General features: G+C 36.6%; 2 protein-coding genes across 3 annotated transcripts in view; one reads left to right on the plus strand and one right to left on the minus strand.

Moving 5' to 3' along the window:
* LOC109004516 (probable disease resistance protein At4g27220) overlaps positions 1-19,339 on the minus strand; it is a 963,953-nt gene that overhangs the window by 593,368 nt on the left and 351,246 nt on the right. The window lies entirely within an intron of this gene.
* Positions 1,688-18,559, plus strand: LOC109007442 (phosphoinositide phosphatase SAC6-like). Its single transcript, XM_018987116.2, has 21 exons — positions 1,688-1,919; positions 3,003-3,179; positions 3,301-3,384; positions 3,546-3,673; positions 3,742-3,833; positions 4,510-4,567; positions 4,960-5,016; positions 5,126-5,159; positions 5,288-5,368; positions 6,442-6,548; positions 13,940-14,026; positions 14,118-14,195; positions 14,631-14,701; positions 14,784-14,882; positions 15,800-15,899; positions 16,286-16,394; positions 16,563-16,635; positions 17,000-17,093; positions 17,423-17,515; positions 17,791-17,857; positions 18,114-18,559. Exons 2-21 carry the CDS (start codon positions 3,032-3,034, stop codon positions 18,239-18,241), a joined length of 1,788 nt encoding a protein of 595 aa, XP_018842661.1. The 5' UTR covers positions 1,688-1,919; positions 3,003-3,031; the 3' UTR covers positions 18,242-18,559.

A 19,339-nucleotide genomic window follows, 5' to 3' on the forward strand; every position in this document is an offset into this window, starting at 1 on the left:
AACTCACTATCCAAACCTCTCACAACTTTCATAATTAGTGATCTATATATATTATAATATAGTTTACAAAATATTGATCATTCCAACAACAACAAATTGTTTAGGAGCGAGCATATAAATTATAAAAGCCTCGTATCACTTTAGTACTACATATCTGTCAATAATTACTCCAACAAACCTTAGAATCAAATTGATCCTATTGCATTTTTTTTTCCAATTCATATATTCTTTTATGCCTGTAACAATGCATTTGGTTTTTCCAACCTTAGAATAAAAGACCCTAAAATTGTGTACAATTTTTTTTTTCTTTCTTTCTTATGCTTTCTCTAATTTTATACGCAAATTATTTGGTTTTTTCTTTTTTTATGAATTTTTTGTTAGGCAAATTGGGTGAGTAGGGTAAGATTGCTCACCCAGATATAAATTTGGGTATTCAACTATACTCAGACCCAGGACTTGAGTGTCTAATGCGGCCTAAGTATCCACCTGGATTAACCCGAGCCACTACTCGAAAGAATCCAAATTTTTGAAATTTGAAAATCCGGATATCCAGATTGTATCTGGATGAACCAAGTTTTGCAGAAACTAACATTGTTTAAGATTTAAGAAAAAAAACATCTAAATATGTGGATTGAGTATAACTTTTTAAAAAGTTAACCTGAGTTGCGGGCATCAACTTTTAAATCCGATATCTACTTCATATACCCGTACCCGCTCCCAAATATGAGTGGGTAGGTAATCCGATTATCGGCTTGGATGAACCGTGCTAACTAGGGCATTGAAGAAGAACCCCCAATCATGGACCTTATGTTCCATCCTTAAGGACGAAGAGTTTTGCTACTCATCATTCCACACACCTCACTTATTTTTGTTTTTTTAAAATTTTTTTAATTTTTTTTTTGGTTTTATTCTTCCTAAACTAATTGAATTATTCTAGACATCATCCATAGACCATAGAAAAAAGATAAAAATAAAATAAAAGATTAAGTGTGGTGTGAGAATGAGGAGTATAATTTTTCTTGAAGATAATATATTGTTCATGTTTTATAATTTTATGTAAGATGATATTATTTTTATAAGTTATTTTATCAAAATGGCTTTTTATTTAAAACATGATTATATAGATGATTGTAAAAGGAGTTGTATCTCTATAATTTTCCATTTTTAAATAGACATGCCAAATATAATTTTACTTTTCACAATGATTTTATAATGACTCTATTTTATAACATGGCCCAAAAATACCCATAAACCATACGTATATAGTTGTTTTATTTTTAGGACTTGCAAATGTTAAGGTTATATACATAGACCTAAAAAATGAGTAATTTTATATACAATCATGAAATATGTAACTGTCGCATAATTTTTTTGAAAAAGAGTGATGTCTATTATTAAAAAATTAATTTTTTTATGTAAATTTTATATTTTATTCATTTTTTTCAAATCGATTACGTGACAGTTACACAATTCACAATTATAAATATATTTTCTCACTCAAAAATACTTTACTTGGATAATTATTGAAGTTGTTTTGTGTTTTGACTGAATTTATTTGTAAAAAGGAAGGATTTAGAACATGCGGACGTTTATCATCCCCCGAATACTGGATCACCAGCAAATCACTCTATTCCACGTGCCTAAACAAAGTTCATTTATGTGCGATGCGGAGGCAATTTCGTCCGCCACTATTTGCTATATTTGAAGTTCTATAATACTCTATGAAAGTTGCGACCTTTGGGAGTAACGCGTGCTGAAACTTGGTGTTGTTCCACTCCGTTGCCGGTTGATGCATTTGGGGGCAAACACGCAAACACGTACTTAAGCTTTAATTGCTCTTTTTCGTTCTTCTTTCAGAGTGCTGTTGGATCTCCTTCTTCTTCTTCTTCAGATAATTTTGTCGCGTGATCACCCATCTGGTAAACCTCGTCAACTTTATTTTCTTCTTAGCTTTTTCTTTTTATGATCGAGGATTGAAATTGTTGATGTCGAATGTTGTTTCCACCTCTGTTGGATTTACTTTGAGGCATAATGCTTGGTTAATCGGAAATTTTTAACGAAAGAGAAAGATCAAAGATGGTATAGATGTAAATAATCTACGTTTGTTGGTGGCCCAACGGGAATCGAAAATGAAATTAAGTTTGAATATCTTAATGTAAATTTTGATTTAGAAAAAGTTAGAAAATTTTTGTGATTTAAAAAAGTTGTTCTTTATGTACTTGTTTCTTACCTTCTTGAATTATTTTCGTTCTCAATTGGCTGTTAATGGCTGAGATTTTTATGCATCTGGGGACGGGAATTCTGGAAACATTTGAATTATTAGTTTTTCCTTGAAACCGGACGTGGTGGCCTTGGTTGTTTCGCACCTACCAGTGGGCATATGTCCTCCTCTTCTTCCCCACCTCATTTCTCTTGACCTCCTCTTCGTTCCCCTCTACTCTGTATCGGTATCACGACCGTTGCGGTAACCATCCAACACCGGAAAGCTCTCTCTCTCTCTCTCTCTCTCTCTCGTTTTGGTCTTCTAAAATTTTCTTTCCAGCCCCGTCCATCTCTCTGCTCCCGATTGGCCTGTTGGCAAAGCATTCAATCAAAGGTTGTTTTTTTCATCTTTTTTTTTTTTTTTTAAATCCTGGGTCGCTATGGATAAAGGCAAGCGGTTGGCCTTTGAGATGGATCAATTCTGGATCGATCTCTTTCACAAGTTGTTTCAGTGACATTAAAAAGGCAGAAAGATTCAACTATTGATGCACCTTCTTTCAATTCTAAAGAGAAACCATAGATTAGAGAACCTCCTCTGTATTGGTACTGCAATTGTTGTTGCGATTTTTGTGAAGAAAAGATTTTGGGGCATTCTGATTTGAGACAATTAAGGAGCTGGAATACAGGTGGAGCGTGGTGGATTGGACTGAGAGTGGTGCCAAAGAGAGGAAGACACGGGCAAAGTGAAATATTTGGGGACTGGTACATGACTTAACGTTTATTGTTGTTGTTGTTCCCAGGTTGGCGTTTTTCCCCTTTCATTTCAATAATGATGGAGAGGGCTGATTCGAGTCAAAAGCTATATACATCTATGCGGCTATGGGAATTCCCAGATCAGTATGTTGTTGAGCCCACGGATGGCTCTTCTGGTTCCTTCTTGGCAATCAGTCGTAATGATGGCTCGATGAATCTGATTGGTGGGCTGATTCTTCTTGCTGTTTTATTTGTATATATTTATGTTCTCTTAGTTTTGTATTGCTGAGTGGGATTAATGGAAAATGTTGTTCTTCATCGGCGTTTCTTTGTTTTGTGCTGCAGATGAACTTCCAGAATGCAACTCTGTTAGGGTTCCTAGAATTCTGACAATTTTTGGAGTAGTAGGGATGCTGAAGCTCTTGGCAGGTAAAAAGCCTTGTCAAACAGTTAAAAACCATATTCTTTATTCCCCCGCCCAGTAGCTAGTCTAAGAGCTATTCCCCTTTTCAGTTCATGATAAATAAGATACACGAACCATCATGTGTTTGATTATATTGATTTTTGTTTATATTCTACCATGCTTGTAGGGTCATATTTAATAGTGATTACAGAGCGTGAATGCATTGGATCTTACTTGGGACATCCCATCTTTAAAGTTTCATCCCTAAAGATTTTTCCCTGCAATCATTCTCTTGAAAATTCCCCCGCAGAACAGGTAAGCTGTTGCTTTACCGTCTGTTTAGTATGGAAATTGAACTCTAATTGTTCTGTGAACTTTGACAGAAAAAGATGGAGACTGAGTTTTCCGGGCTGCTAAACATTGCAGAGAGGACCTCTGGTCTATATTTCTCATATGACACCAATTTAACACTGAGGTGAGCATTGTTTCCACATTAGTAACATCTGTCCATTCTCAATGGTGGCTGGAATTCAAACAAACCAATGTACTTGCATGAATTGGTTGAGTAACAATAAGCACCCTGATCCTTTCTCAGAAAAAAAGGGTATTGTTATTTGAGTTGTGCTATTTACAAGTCTGGTGTGTAACGCACTACTTATTGCGGGACCCGCATAAAAGAGGCAAAGTACCAATATTTTTAAGTAAGCTGATATGGCAAGCTTTCACATCAGCAGTGTATTTAGTGTGTCACAAAGACGTTTGTAAATAGATTTATTCTTATTATTTATACTTGCACAGAAGCTTTATTCTAAAATTTACTCCTAGTATTATAGCAGCAGAAGCATGTTTCATTGTTCCACCAAATTTGACCAGAGGACGGAAGAAAGAGAGGTTTAGTGTTAGGCGGAATAGGCAAGCCAGATCAATGTACAATCTATTTAAGCGGGGTTTCAACTTACAACCAAGAACATTTTAATTTAAACTGATGGAGACATCAAATCACCATATACATTGGACATTTATAAATGCAACCTTAACTAATCATTAGTGATATTCATTCGTTTTTTATAAGTTATGCTAAAATTATACTTGTAAAAAAAAAAAAGTTATGCTAAAATTATATAAGCCATTATTGTATATTTGTGGCACAGTGCACAGCGATTACACGATTTGGGTGACGAGTCTAAATTGCTTCCACTTTGGAGACAGGTAAGCCTTGATTTTAGAAGTAATTACTTTTAATATATATTTTATTTATATCTTCTATCCAAACAAGCCCTAAATCTCTAATAGAGAGAATACTCTATTAGAGATCTAGGCTTCTTTGGATGGAATGTTTTTCTGGAAATTTCTGAAATCTTTGAGAAAAATTTTTAAAGAATTTTTTGTAAAAGTGGCGGGGCCCATAGAAAATATGTTTTGATAGAGATGTCTTTGAGATATGTTTTTGTTGGAGTAAAAGCTGTTTGGATTGAAGGTGAGATTCTATTGTGTGTGATTTACAGTTTTCAAGTCGTTTTCAATTCATTGATGTTTACTTGTAATTTTAGATTTCCAGTAAATAGAGAGTTTTGCTAATGTCACCAATCGGTTTGCCACAGGCAGAACCTAGATTTCTTTGGAACAACTATATGTTAGAATTGCTCATTGATAAAAAGGTCAGTTTGATGCCAAAGCTGTTGTTACCGCTACGTGCTTCATTTTCTTATTATTTTTAATGTGTATTTTACTGTGACAGCTGAACATTTATGTGGTTTCCTTTTGCAGCTTGATCCATTCTTGCTACCTGTTGTCCAAGGGAATATCCTTATCGCATTGTTGATTTCAGTTTTTCACTTTAGTTTTTCATGATAACAGATTTTAAATATTAAATGGTGGTTGGATATATCATATGTCCCCATTAGAAGTTTTTCCTTAACTGATCATCAAGCTTTCATCACTTTCAAGCAGCCATTGAGAAAGATATCATTGAAGTTACTCTGATTTCTAGACGATGCTCAAGGAGAAATGGTATTTAAAGCTTGCATTACCTGTTTAATTTGTTATTCTGTCAGTCTGTATATTTTTAATTTTCATTTGCTTTTTCAACAAGACTAGTTCAGAACTATATTTTTTTGGGAAGAAACTAAGGAAATGAGCAATACACTAATGATTATATATATATATATGTATGTATATATATTTTGATAAGTAAAGAAATTTTATTAACAGAAACTAGGCAAAGCTCGACTACACACACACACACAAACACACATATGGATGAATGATTAATTTATTTTTCAACATTTGACTGACATTCTTCATTTGAAGCACCTAACTGACAGGGAATGAGTATATCAGTTCGAATTATAAATGGGCTAAAAATACATTTGGATGGTTTTAATTCTTGTGTTGTTTGTGAAGCTTTGTTTCAGGATCATTTGTAAATTCTTTCTTGATGGGTAAAGGGAGAAAAATCTGAATTTATAGGTAAATTACTTACCTAAAAATTAATTCAATTCTAAAACAATGTAATCTAGCAACTACAGCAGGAATTGACACAAGTTTATTAACTATAATGGGGCCTGATAAGTGTGCTTTACAATTTTTCCACCACATACTTGGTTGCCTTCATGGTCATTACGGAGAACATAACCTGGGAAGTGGTTACAATATTTATCAGAATAGAAACTTGTAGAAAGGCCGATTACAAATAAATTTGAGAGATAGATGCTTCATGGTTTGATGGGGCATAGATGATCTGCTCTCCAAAGAAGTCTTGAATTATAATACTTTTTTTTTTTATAAGTAAAAGTATTATATATAAATTAATAGGAGTAACCAAGTACACTGTTAACATGCTGACTGATTATAATACTTAACATGCTGACTGATTTTTCCTATACTTTTAACAGATTCTGGCTGACTGTGCGGTAGTATGATTGAAAAATGACCGTAGGAGTATGCTAGAAAAAGAAGAACCTAGCCTTATTCTGCATAGTTTCACTGTAAATTGCATTTCACTGTATTCTCTGTCAAGGTGGCGTTATGCTGCCTTAGTATTGACCTTTGGTCTACTTGATAGTAGTTTCATTTCTTGCAAGGCACTCGGATGTGGAGAAGAGGAGCTGATTCTGATGGTTACGTTGCTAATTTTGTGGAAACTGAGCAAATTATACAATTTAATGGGATTTCAGCATCATTTGTTCAGGTAATATTAGTACATACCTAAATACGAGAACAGTCATGTTACAAATCTGGTGTCTAGTTTTTTTTCTTCCCTCTTTTTGCCCATGTGAATACCCATACAAATATGAAAGGCTAGTGCTATACATAAAGACTAAGCAATATTTTGCACGAGGCACTGTGGAAATTATATTTTGTGAAAATACTGATAAAAAAAAAAAGAAATTATATTTTGTGAATGTTAGAGTGATTACATGGCTGACATATGGGCGCCAATTTTGTGGAGGAAGCGATTCTTGTGCCGTTAAATTCCATAGAACAGAATAAAAAGGAAGTACCATGTTAAAGATTGTACTTTAACAATCTCTGTGAGAAAAGATACTTGCAATTTGCCAATAAATTGAAGAATGTGATCAGTGTTGAGAACTGAGTGCTACCAAAATCACAGGTCATTGATTCTTTGCAGGCAAGTGGTTTTAAGTTCATTTAACAATGCCTTAGTGATCTCTCCAAGGTTTTGAAAGACCCTTAGTTTCTTCACTTTCAGATTGCCAAAAGAAGCATGAGTTGGTTGAATTTGCTTCCATGTTTTGTGATGCTAAGACTTCAATATGCATGTGACAAATGCAGAGGCCTGAATATCCCCAGTGAGACAGATGATAGTTCCAAGCATAATGAGAACATGTGGGTAGTGAAAATGTAACTACCCAAGGAAAGCGTTAGCCACATCTGCACTATGACTTTAAAAAGACTAGTCCATTTTAAGCTTCCTTAGAATCACTTATAAAACCCAATTTCAGCTAGTAAGTAGTCAACGTAGGATTTAGCACCCATGACTACCTTTATAACCTATCCACTCCATGTGTATTTTTCGTATTTTAAATGTGGCTTTGGGTATTACAAATTCCCCCACTTAAATTCCTGACATCCTTATCAGAGCCAACTCGTACAATCCTCTAGTATCATATAGTTGGCCTTACTTGGCTCTAATATCATATGAAACAACTCAAGTAAAGCACTAGGTTTACTTGAAAGAAGAATGGGAGTGGGCGTGTGGCAACTTGCATCTAGGTTTTTTTTTTTTTTTTTCAAATTTATACTTAGTTATATGTAACCTGGCAGACAGGTGGGGTACTCACCAACTGATTACATATTTTTAATCTACTAATCCCCTGAGTGAGTGTGGGTGATGGGAAGGGCGGGCTGGTTACGGGGTGGATCCCACATTTGTTAGGGTGTAGCCTAGTGGTCAAAGGGCGGGCCTAGAATGAATTGTTGATATGGTTGGCAATTTTTTGACATGACCAGTGAACAAGATCTAAATCCAACACGAAATTTGCAGGTTAGGGTTGAACAATCTGACCCTTTTAATTCAATGGGTTGGGTTAGGATTGACTCATATATGACTTGAACTCAATTTGACACGACTTGAACCTGGCATGTGAGATTCAGAGCTGACCATTTTTCTCACAACCTGCGAACTCGACACGAAATTAGCTAGTTAGGGTTGCGGAATTTGACATGTTCAGTTAAGTGTCAGGATAGATTTGGTTAATATATGACACGAACATAATTTGACACAATCCAAACTCAACACAACAATACAAATTGCCAGCCCTAGCCATAGACACAAACATCCTGGGTTCTATTCCACACAAGGAGTTACCTTGCTTTACTCGATACATGGTTCTGGTGTGTGGGGTCAGGTAACTAGGGTTTACTCCCTAGAGGTGGGTCCAAAGGCACTGCATTTTTTTTTATAGCTAATCAAGAAGTTTTATTCATAAGAAAAATAGGCATAGCCCAAGTACATAGGAAGTATACACGAGAAGTACCTAACTAGAGTTTACAACCGAAAGTAGAAAATCGTGGACATTTAGTCCATTAAAATCAATAACCCCCTCCCATAAGAACAAAGTTTTAAAAAAGAGAACTTTAAGCTCACCCATTGTCCTATCGTGATTCTCGAAGCTTCTATCATTTCTTTCCTGCCAAACGCACCAACACATACATTTTTTTTTTTTTTTTATAGTTAATAAGAGATTTTATTCCAAGTAAATAGGCATAGCCCAAGTACACAAGAAGTATACAAATGAGTACACCTAAATACAAGCTAAAGCAAAACAGTACTAAAATAAAACATTACAAATATTCCCATCCCTTACAAGATTCTTCACCCAAAAACTTAAAGTGCTAAAAAAAAAATCCCTAAACTCACCCATAGAACGCTCACAATCTTCAAAACACCTCTCAATTCTTTCTAGCCCTAAGCACCAAAACAAACATAAGGGAATCATCCTCCACACTGCTGCACTGCCTCTACATCCCACTGAACCTTGCCAGCAAGCCAAAAAATCCACCACATGCATAGGCATCACCCAAGTACTGCCTACCCTTGCTAAAATCTCATTCCACAATATTGTTGCCACCTCACTGTGAAGAAAAAGATGGTTAACAGATTCACCATCCTTCTTACACATAAAACACCAATCAACCACAAATAAACTTCTCTTCCTCAAATTATCCGTGGTTAATATTTTCCCAAGAGACACCAACCAACAGAAAAAAGCAACCTTGCTAGGTACTTTTGCCCTCCAAATACATTTCCAGGGATAGTCTTTAACTCCCTGACTAACTAATGCCTTATAAAAAGATTTTACAGTAAATCTGGAGTTATTTGTTTGCAACCACAGCAGGTTGTCCTCTCTATTCTGATCAATTTTCATATCATATAATCTTCCCAAAAAATCAGATACCTCACTCACTTCCCAGTCCTGCACATCTCTGTTGAAATCCACATTCCATTGAAACATGTTATTAGAAATCTTATAAGACTCAGCCACTGCAGCCCCTTTATCTCTAGCAATCCTAAATAAATTAGGATAAATGTACTAAAGAGCTGAATCCCCGCACCAAGTATCATGCCAAAAATAAATATTTGCCCCATCCCCCACATTAAATTTTATGTTTTTAACAAATCCCCCCATAGTAACCGGATGGACTTCCACAAGCCCACCCCATTCACCCCTTTAACTTCATTTGCGCACCAGGTCCCCCACATCCTCCCATATTTAATATCCACAATTTGTCACCATAATGCATTTCTCTCAAAATGGTACCTCCAAAGCCATTTCCCGAGTAGAGCTTTATTGAAAAGTTTTAAATTTCTCACACCCAAACCTCCACATGAAACCGGTTGACAAACTTTGTTCCAACTCACCAAATTAAATTTTCTTTCCTCCCCATTACCATCACACAAGAAATTCTGAAAAATCTTCTCTATTTTTTTTGCAACCCCCGCGGGTAAAGGAAAAAGAGAGAGGAAATAAGTGGGGAGATTAGAAAAAGTACTCTTAATCAATGTAACTCTTCCCCCTTTTGACAAATAGAGTTTTTTCCAACCAGCTAGCAGCCTCCCAATCTTCTCAATGACCCCATCCCATATAGAAAGTGTGATTTGTGAGGAGCACCTAAAGGTAATCCAAGATATTTCAAAGGTAAAGTACCTACCTTACATCTCAAGATATTAGCCAAATCAAAAATATTCCCGACCGTACCCACTGGAACAATTTCAGACTTAGATAAGTTAATTCTAAGTCCTGAAACAGCTTCAAAGCATAGAAAGAAGGCTCTCAAAGCACGGAGATGATCTTGACTTGAATCACTAAGGATTAAAGTATCGTTTGCACAAAGTAAATGTGAAACTGTAATGCTGCATCGTAAGTCATCTCCCACACTCATGCTGTTAGCTAGCACCTTAGAAATGGTCTTATACACCCCATTCACCAAACTAATAGGGCAAAAATCCCTCATATCTACAGCGCCCACCTTTTTAGGAATAAGAGCGATGAATGCAGTATTAAAACTCTTCTCAAATTTTAAGAATGAATAAAATTCTCCAAAAACTTTCATAATGTCTTCCTTCACAATATCCCAACATGCTTGAAAAAATGCCATAGAAAAACCATCCGGACCCAGTCCCTTATCTTTAGAAATACCTCTAATAACATCAAGAACTTCCTCTTCCTCAAAGTTCCTCTCCATCCAATCTGCACTAAGATGATCAATGGACTCAAAAGACAGCCCATCTAACTTAGGTCTCCAAGAATATTCTTCCCGAAAAAGCTTCTCATAATAATTCACAAAAAGATCTCCAATCTCCCCCATTGTCGGTAATAAAATTATCACCTACCTGAAGAACCTCATTAGCATTATGTCTACGGTGTGAATTAGCCATTTTGTGAAAGAATTTCGTGCCTTTGTTACCTTCCTTCAGCCAAAGAATTCTTGATTTTTGCCTCACGAAATTTCTTCCATAAGAGTGAACTTTTCAATTTCTGCCATCCCTTTCTTCTTCTCCTTTTCCTCATAGGATATTTCACCCTTCATCTCCTTTTCCTCCAAAATATGCAGCTACTCAATAAGCTGTTTTCTTTTATTTTTAACATTGCCAAGAACCTCCACATTCCATCTTTTCAAATCCTGTTTTAACGCCTTAAGTTTACCAGCCAAACAAAGCTTGGTGTGCCAGAAAACTGATATGAAACCCACCACTCCTTACCCATTCAATAAAACCCTCATCCTCCAACCACATTTTCAAATTTAAAATATCTCTTTCCACTAATAATGCCCCCACAATCCAACATGGTAGGATAGTGGTCTGAAACAATTCGTTGTAGTCTTTTCTGTCTTAATTCCGGAAAGAGTGCTTCCCAAGATGCCGAAACCAAGAATCTGTCCAGCTGGGACCATGTTCTCCCATTTGACCATGTATAGTCCCCTCCCACCATTGGTAAATCAACCAGCTGCAGCTCGGAAATGAAATCAGAAAACTCGGACATAGCTCTAGAAATCATAGAATCACCTACTCGCTCACAAGGAAAATGAGTAATATTAAAATCCCCTCCTTTACACCATGTAAAATCCCAACAACTGCAGATTCCCGTGATTTCATCCCACAGAATACTACTACTAGCATCAGAATTTGGCTCATATACACCAGCAAAAGCCCATTCTACCTCATCATTTACATTCTTAGAGTGACATGCCACCAAAAATTCTCCTCATAATAGTCTACTAATTCCACAGCCCTCCTATCCCACATTACAATAATACCTCCCAAAGCTCCATTTGAAACTAATTCAACCCATCCCATACCTAGGCAACTCCATAAACTATTAATCAACGATTTATTGACTATCTTCAATTTAGTTTCTTGAAAACAAATAACTTCATCCTTCCATTGAAAAACCATATTTTTCACCCGGAGACGTTTCCTATAATCATTTAGTCCCCGAACATTCCATGAAATGATCTCGGGCTTCATGACAAACCATTGACAGCCCTTTCCTTGCCTTTTTCTCTTAAGACACTCCCTTCCCTGGATTTGTAATTAATAGTGCACTACAATCTTTTCAACCCACTCTTCTTTTTTGATGCTGATCTGGTCAGAATAGGTTATCCAGCTTCTATGGCAATAAGAAGAGCTCTAAACTGCTCTTCAAATCCTTCACAAGAGATTCCAACACAGTTTCTGATTTCTTCTACCTTCCTCAACACCCAGTCTGAAGAATTACTTGGCCATTCAATGCCTGGATTAATAGTACAGAAAGGAACAGGGTTAAGATCTTCATCTGATTCGAAAACCTCTCCAGATTCACAAGATTCGGAATCTTCACCTCCACCAATCACCTCAGTAAAAGACTTCTTGCTCCCCCTTAAACCTTCACCACATTCATCTTCTACCTTTTCACCATCCCTTGGCACACAATCTATAAAAGTTTCCTCAATCCCAGTAGCATTATTTGAACTCAAACCCGTGTACTCCTCAGAAGAACCTCCAACCTCCGTCGCAACTTTCAGGGGCATACTCATTGTTGGAATGCTACTGATAGAAACCCCATCACCCGTCGACCTCTTTTGTGAAGTCAGAGGCTGAATCGAAGCCACCTTCTGAGTGGGCTGAGCCCTCTTGAGATTTGCTGTGTTGAGTGACGTGCTCACCTTATTCACTGTAGTAGAGCTCGTCGCCAGAATACACCCAGAAGATTTGCCCCCCGCCGACGACCTAGTCTGAGAAGACAGACCTGGCCTCGGAGCTACCGTAGGCTTGGGCTGGAACACAACTCCTTTTGGGAGAATGATATTTTGAGGCCCACCATACTGTTGAATCAAATGCGAACCAAGCTTCTAGGTTGGGCCTCTAACGAGCCCATCTCCTACATTAGCAATAGTCTTTTGGCCCAGGCACACCCCCACCTCCCTCCCTTCAACTTAGCTGTTTTATCTAATTTCCTGCTAGATACACCACCCAGGCCCATAATTAGGCCCAATCCTTCATCTATTGACTTCAACATTGAGTCCAGCCTGTCTTTCCATCCAAGCAACTCTGCCTGAATATGCCATAGTGACCCTTCAACTTCACCCACTTTCTTCAACATTGCGGGATGCCAACCGTCAACCTCATTATCAGAGAAATTTCGTCAGTTCATCTCCTTCAAGCCATCCTTCTTGATCCTTGCAGTCGACACTGCCAAATCTTTCCCATTTTTGTTACTGTGACCAGGATTATCTTTTGCAGATTTCTTAACAGCTACCAAATAAGGAGCTTCATGAGAGTTAAAGATGACTCTGTGCAATTTAACTCTACTCACCTCTTTTGCAGCTCCATTAACTCCTCTGTTTTCTGAGACAAGAACAGAGGAGCTTGAACCGACAAGCTCACCCGTTTTCTTCACAAAACCATCCCAACCACTTCCATTTCTTCCTTCAGGAATTGCAATGATTCCTTTCCCCTTGCCCGTATCCAGCTCAACGAGTTTAACAAACCTTCCATACGAATTTTGACATATTTGGATTAGGAAGACTCTGTTTCCCTCCCTTCTAGTCTGATAAGGTGCTCTATTATCCGAGAATCTCAAACATTCCTCGACCACCTTAACCATCCAGACCACCACATCTCCACTAAGGTAAAGAACCTTCATGAACTTCCTACACTTCTCTATAATACAAAAGAGATTCCCCCCTTTCCTTCTGATCACAAACTGTTTTGCTTCAAACCAAAGGCTACACTCCATCAAAACCAACCACCAAAAGCAAAAGGAAGAACGACAAAAGAAAGGAACTAGAACAGAATAATGAAATGAGAGAAACGGAAATAGATTAAAGATTATTCCTGGCGAGAAGTGCCGGAAATAGAAGATGAAAAGTCTTAAGAAAGAGAAGAAGACGAGTCATTCAGAATTGCACCAACACATACATATAGGCATAGCCCAAAGGCACTGCATTTCTACAGAATGAATAGTTATGCCTACGGCTAAATGGTAAAAAATTTTGTAGGGGATTAGTACTGTATTGTGCTTAGATGTTTTATTTGAGCTGTCTCATGTTACTTTTCCCTTTAATTTCCTCTTGCAGGTTCGGGGGTCAATTCCATTGCTTTGGGAGCAAATTGTTGATTTGACATATAAGCCCAAGTTTGAAATTGTGAGACTTGAGGAAGCTGTGAGTGTTATAGTTATTTGCTCATCGATGGCATTGTTTGATTGTAAATCAAATGCTCTACCTGTTTCTGACTATATTACATTATATGTAGCCTCGAGTAGTTGAGCGGCATTTTTTGGATTTGAGAAAGAAATATGGGGCTGTGTTAGCTGTTGATCTTGTCAACAAGGTACATATTTTCTTCCCTTGGGTAATGAATATTGTTGATGTAAGCAAGCAAGAAGGAGAGGCTAGAAAGGATGAAGCAAGGGGCTCTCTAGGATAACTTATCTGGTTTCAACAACTATTGTTTTATATAATTTCTACACCTCATTGAAAGCAAAAAGGAATGTTTATGTGCTACGACATTCTATCCATGCACATTTATCTATATGAATTCTTGTGAGTGGATTTGGTATGTGTAGGTGTGTGGACCTTTTAAAATATTTAGCTATTGTTTTACATCATTTCTACACCTCATTGAAAGCAAAAAGGAATGTTTATGTGCTACGACATTCTATACATGCACATTCATCTATATGAATGCTTGTGAGTGGTTTTGGTATGTGTAGGTGTGTGGACCTTTTAAAATATTTTTTCTTACACCACCTTTGTCGCTTTGCAGCATGGAGGTGAAGGACGCTTGAGTGAAAAATTTGCAAATGCAATGCAGCATATTGTTAGTGACGATGTAAGGTAAGATTTTTTTCATACAACCTTATAACATATGCAAGTATGTATCTTATTTTTTCATACTAAGACCTATTGGATTTTATAGATATCTGCACTTCGATTTTCATCATATCTGCGGGCATGTTCATTTTGAGCGCCTTTCAATCCTTTATGAGCAAATTTCGGATTTCCTTGAGAGAAATGGGTATGTTTTCCTGCAGATGGTAACACATATCGAACTTGGTCTTGATAGATGCATTATGTATTTTTGGTTTCAATTCGTATGGGGACAGTATATTTTTTCAGTTTTCTATATTTGTATTGAATAGACTTTCAGCTTTAATCTTTTTTTTTTTTTTTATTGGCACCGGGTGTCAGAGAACAAGGTCCCGACTAATCCCGAGGATGCATAAGCCCTCGGCAAGAAGTTTTCCGCAAGTGCACCTCGGGTAATTCAAGCAGAAGTTCCCCCAGTCCAATGGCCCCTAGAAATTGTTAGCACCCAATAGGATTTGAACCTTAGACCTAGAGGGAGCATACCACCAAGATCAAGACCTTTACCACTTGAGCCTATACATTGCTCTATGGAAAGGTGTGAGGAGACGAGATGCAGTATATAGCATTTGATATATATATATAGGGTCCGAAGGCCCCTGCCTTGGAGAGGTTCCCCAACATAAAAAAAATATATATATATATATATATAGTCTCTAAACATTAATAGGTTGTGCTTAGTTTCACCAAACTAGCATGCGTAGGCGATGCTCTTGTATATCTTATGATCAATAAATTTTGTTTACCAATCAAAAAAATAATCTGTACTTAAGTTATCTTTTTCATTTCCTTAAGAGTTGCAAACATGAATCACTGAACAATACAAGAATAGTTGGCATGCATTGCTGGAATTTCTTATTTATAAAATGAGCAATTTTGTTCCTTGTGGGTATTGAGATATACTATTTCAGTTATTTGCTAGACAATTTTTTATCAGCAAAGTTATTTGCTAGACTTGGTTGTGAAAATGTGCGAAGCATCATTTTTCATTGCTCACACTTTATGTAATCTAGCAAAGACATCTTGTGTAATATATTCCTGAGTTGCTTGTTTGTTAACAATTGGTAGGTACTTTTTGTTGAATGAAAAGGGTGACAAATTGAAGGAGCAACTTGGAGTCGTGAGGACAAATTGTATTGATTGCTTGGACCGTACAAATGTTACCCAGGTAGGTTAACATCAATCGCATAGATAACTGATAAAAAGTACAAACTATGCCTTCCTGAACCTTGTGTAGGTAGACTATGGCTTCTGTTCACTGCAAGAGGAGATCTTAGAATAGTCATGAAAACTCTACTTTTTACCCAAGCTAAGTCTCTTGAAATTAGAGGAAAAGAATTGATCGCCAAAAATATGTCAAGTTGCCTAGTTAATTATCTTTTTCCTCTTTGGGTTTTCACATTGCAGTCAAGGCATGCACTTCCTTATCCTTAGTGCTCTTCTTGTTATTGTTCTTCTGACTCTTTTCAAGTTTTAGTATGATGGAGAAAGGACCATGTTGTGGTTTTCATATTGATATTCTAATTCTAGACAAGATTAACTCTATTGTTGCAGAGCATGATCGGCCGAAAAATGTTGGAATTCCAACTAAGAAGACTTGGCGTATTTGGTGCTGAAGAAACTATTAGCTCACATCCAAATTTTGATGAGAAGTTTAGAATTTGTGAGAATATTCTTTTTTTCTTTTTGTAAATAATTTTATCTCAAAAATGATTATGTTGATTACATGGTGGTGGTGGTGGTTGCCTGGGATACATAATCATAATACTGTTCATGTTTCTGCTTCATCATGAAGTTGGGATTGTACTGACAATTGTTTTTGTATCTCAAGTGTGGGCTAACCATGGGGATGACATAAGCATTCAATATTCTGGCACTCCTGCTTTGAAAGGAGATTTTGTTAGGTACTTTTCCATGGATATACTTGGAAACTTTTTTTCCTTGTTTTTTACCATGCATGTATAGCTTTGACATTCTGATTTTTTTCAATATTGTCTGATATCGCAATTTTGGATTACCTGTGATTTTATAAGCTTAATGTGAGTTTATCTGCAAATTAATAATGAAATGGAATCCCTATTTCCTTGTATAGCCGTGTTACATCAAATGGAGCATTTTGGGATGATTGTTTTTGTCTATCTTCCCTAACGTTTTACAACTTCACAGTATTTCATACTTGGTTATATAATTACCCTGGGGGTCACATAGAGACTCATATTTTCCCCCTTCTTCTGCGGAGTAATATGGCTCTATTTCGTCTGATTATAGATATGGCCAAAGAACAGTCCAAGGGATCCTTAAAGATGGATGGAGTGCCCTGACACGCTATTATTTGAATAACTTTCATGATGGGACAAAGCAGGTTAGTATGCTTCTTCCTGCATTCAAAATATAGACTCTTAAGTAGTATTCTAGAAATACTAGGTTACCAGCAAGTTTTCTTGGTTTGTCTCACCTAGGGAAGAAAATATTTTTTGACCCAGAGATTTTCTAAACTTGCTTAGTTATTTTTTGGATGAAGACTGTTGAACCATGCATAACCAATTACATTTATATGTCAGATAGTTGACATGTTTTTAATTTTTTGCATTGTTCTTTTAATTTGAAAATTGCCTTATACATGAAGGGGTTATCATACATTCTGTAGAATCAAAGCTGACTTTTTGTTCTCTTGTTGGCACATATCTGAAGGATGCAATTGATCTCCTGCAAGGGCACTACATTGTTTCTGTCAGCCGAGATCTAACTCCCTCATCCCAGAAAAGAGGCCTTGAGGCTGTAGCTGTGAGTACAAGCCAAATGGCAGCTGTTTTGTGCTTTATAACTTGTTGGATACACGCACACATCTGATTTTCATTTTCTTCTGAGTTTACATCAGTTCTCGAGTTATCTCACATAAGTTAATATATCCACCAAATTGAACTCTGGGTGCTATTGCTGGATATCAAAAGATACTTTGTTATTGGTCCAAAGGACAATTTTATGTCTTTTCTAGTTTTGGTTCTATTCCCGTTTATTACCCATCTCAGACTCTGACCTCTGAATATTTCTTCATGTAGTCTTTTCCGCTCGCTTTATTGTTGGTTTTAACTGGGTTCCTTTTGACAACCATGTCGCTGAGGCAAGGTGAGTTCTTTTTTGTTTGTCTAATGTGAAGGGATAGTGTAGGCATCAGAATAAGCAGTTGCACTAATGTAAAGTATGTTTGCATCCTGTGGTTCATTTGAGAGTAGTTGGAAAAATTCATATACAGGGGTCCTAAGTTGGAAATTGCGAGGCCGAAAGAAAACTATACATACATACGTAGACAAATATACTCCTTTCATTAGTTTGAGCTAAATCTGTTATTTTGAACATCATCTTGTCTTCATCTTTTCCGCAGCTCGCTACGATCTTAAGCACTTCTTCTTTTCATTCATGTGGGCCAGTGCGAGTATAACAATAGCATCATTTGTGAGGGCCAATGGCAGGATTTTCTGTAATCGGCCTAGTCTGCACAAGCCTCGTTGATTCTGTGTCTGACACTGAATTTTTGTGAAAGTTGTTATATCTATTTATTCATACTAATTTTTTTTTTGTAGTCAATTTGTCATGAACGATTGTTTGGTTCTATCAGTAAGTTTCCAGATACCCCATTTAAGAAGTTGCTGCTTTGGGATGATGTCCGGGTGTTATCATTATTTGTCGTTTGTATAATTTGATAGCTACTTGTTATAATATTCTTCTGTGGGAAACAAAACAGATCAGGTTGTGTAAGTTACAGGAACTTCTCAAACAATTAGTCTTATTTTTAGAAATAATATAAGGAACAAGATAAGTGAACATTTTCCTCCTCACGTTGCAACATCAAACAAATGCATCCCAGATTGCTCAGTCAATAAATGGAAATGGACCAGACAATTCATATAGAGAACGCTCTGTTTCTATCTATGAAAACATGAAGGCCCCACAAACACCTCTTGTCTACGAGCTACCACCAATTTTGCCTAGACCCCTCAAATCACTTTCAATCATTCCAACCAACAAGATTAAAATCATAGAAAGAGATAATCTCATATGCTCACTTCAAAATGGAAGAAGAAAAGGAGCAGGTAAACAAATGCACCGGACCACAAATTTTTAGAAGAGGGGTCAGCTGAGTTGAAGTCTTTTGCCTTTCTATCCCATGCGCACGAGTCTACCGTTCCTTTATTATGTTTTCTGAGGTGTCAAGACCTAAGTGGAGGGCTGTTATTACCGGATAATTGGACCGACCGCTTAGCGGTTCTGTTTTTGGTTTTATAACTCCAATGAGTCATCTTGTACTTAAAAAAAAGAGTCCTGCTACAGCCCCCGCTCTCTCTCCCGCTCTCAGTCCCGCTCAGTGTAAAATGTAGTGTTTTTTTATTTTATTTTTTTATACATGTATTTTTTAACACTATAAAATATTTTTAAAAAAAATAAAAAAAATTATAATATCATTAAAAAACACTTACTTAATCATTAAGTAAAAAATATATATATTAAAAAAATAATTTTACACTGAACGGGACCAAGAGCGGGACCGGGAGTGGTGAGAGTAGCATTATTCTAAAAAAAAATGAGGAAAAGAATATATAGTTAAAATAA

The sequence above is a fragment of the Juglans regia genome, chromosome 8 (genome assembly GCF_001411555.2).
Source record: "Juglans regia cultivar Chandler chromosome 8, Walnut 2.0, whole genome shotgun sequence".
Taxonomy (NCBI): Eukaryota; Viridiplantae; Streptophyta; class Magnoliopsida; order Fagales; family Juglandaceae; genus Juglans; species Juglans regia.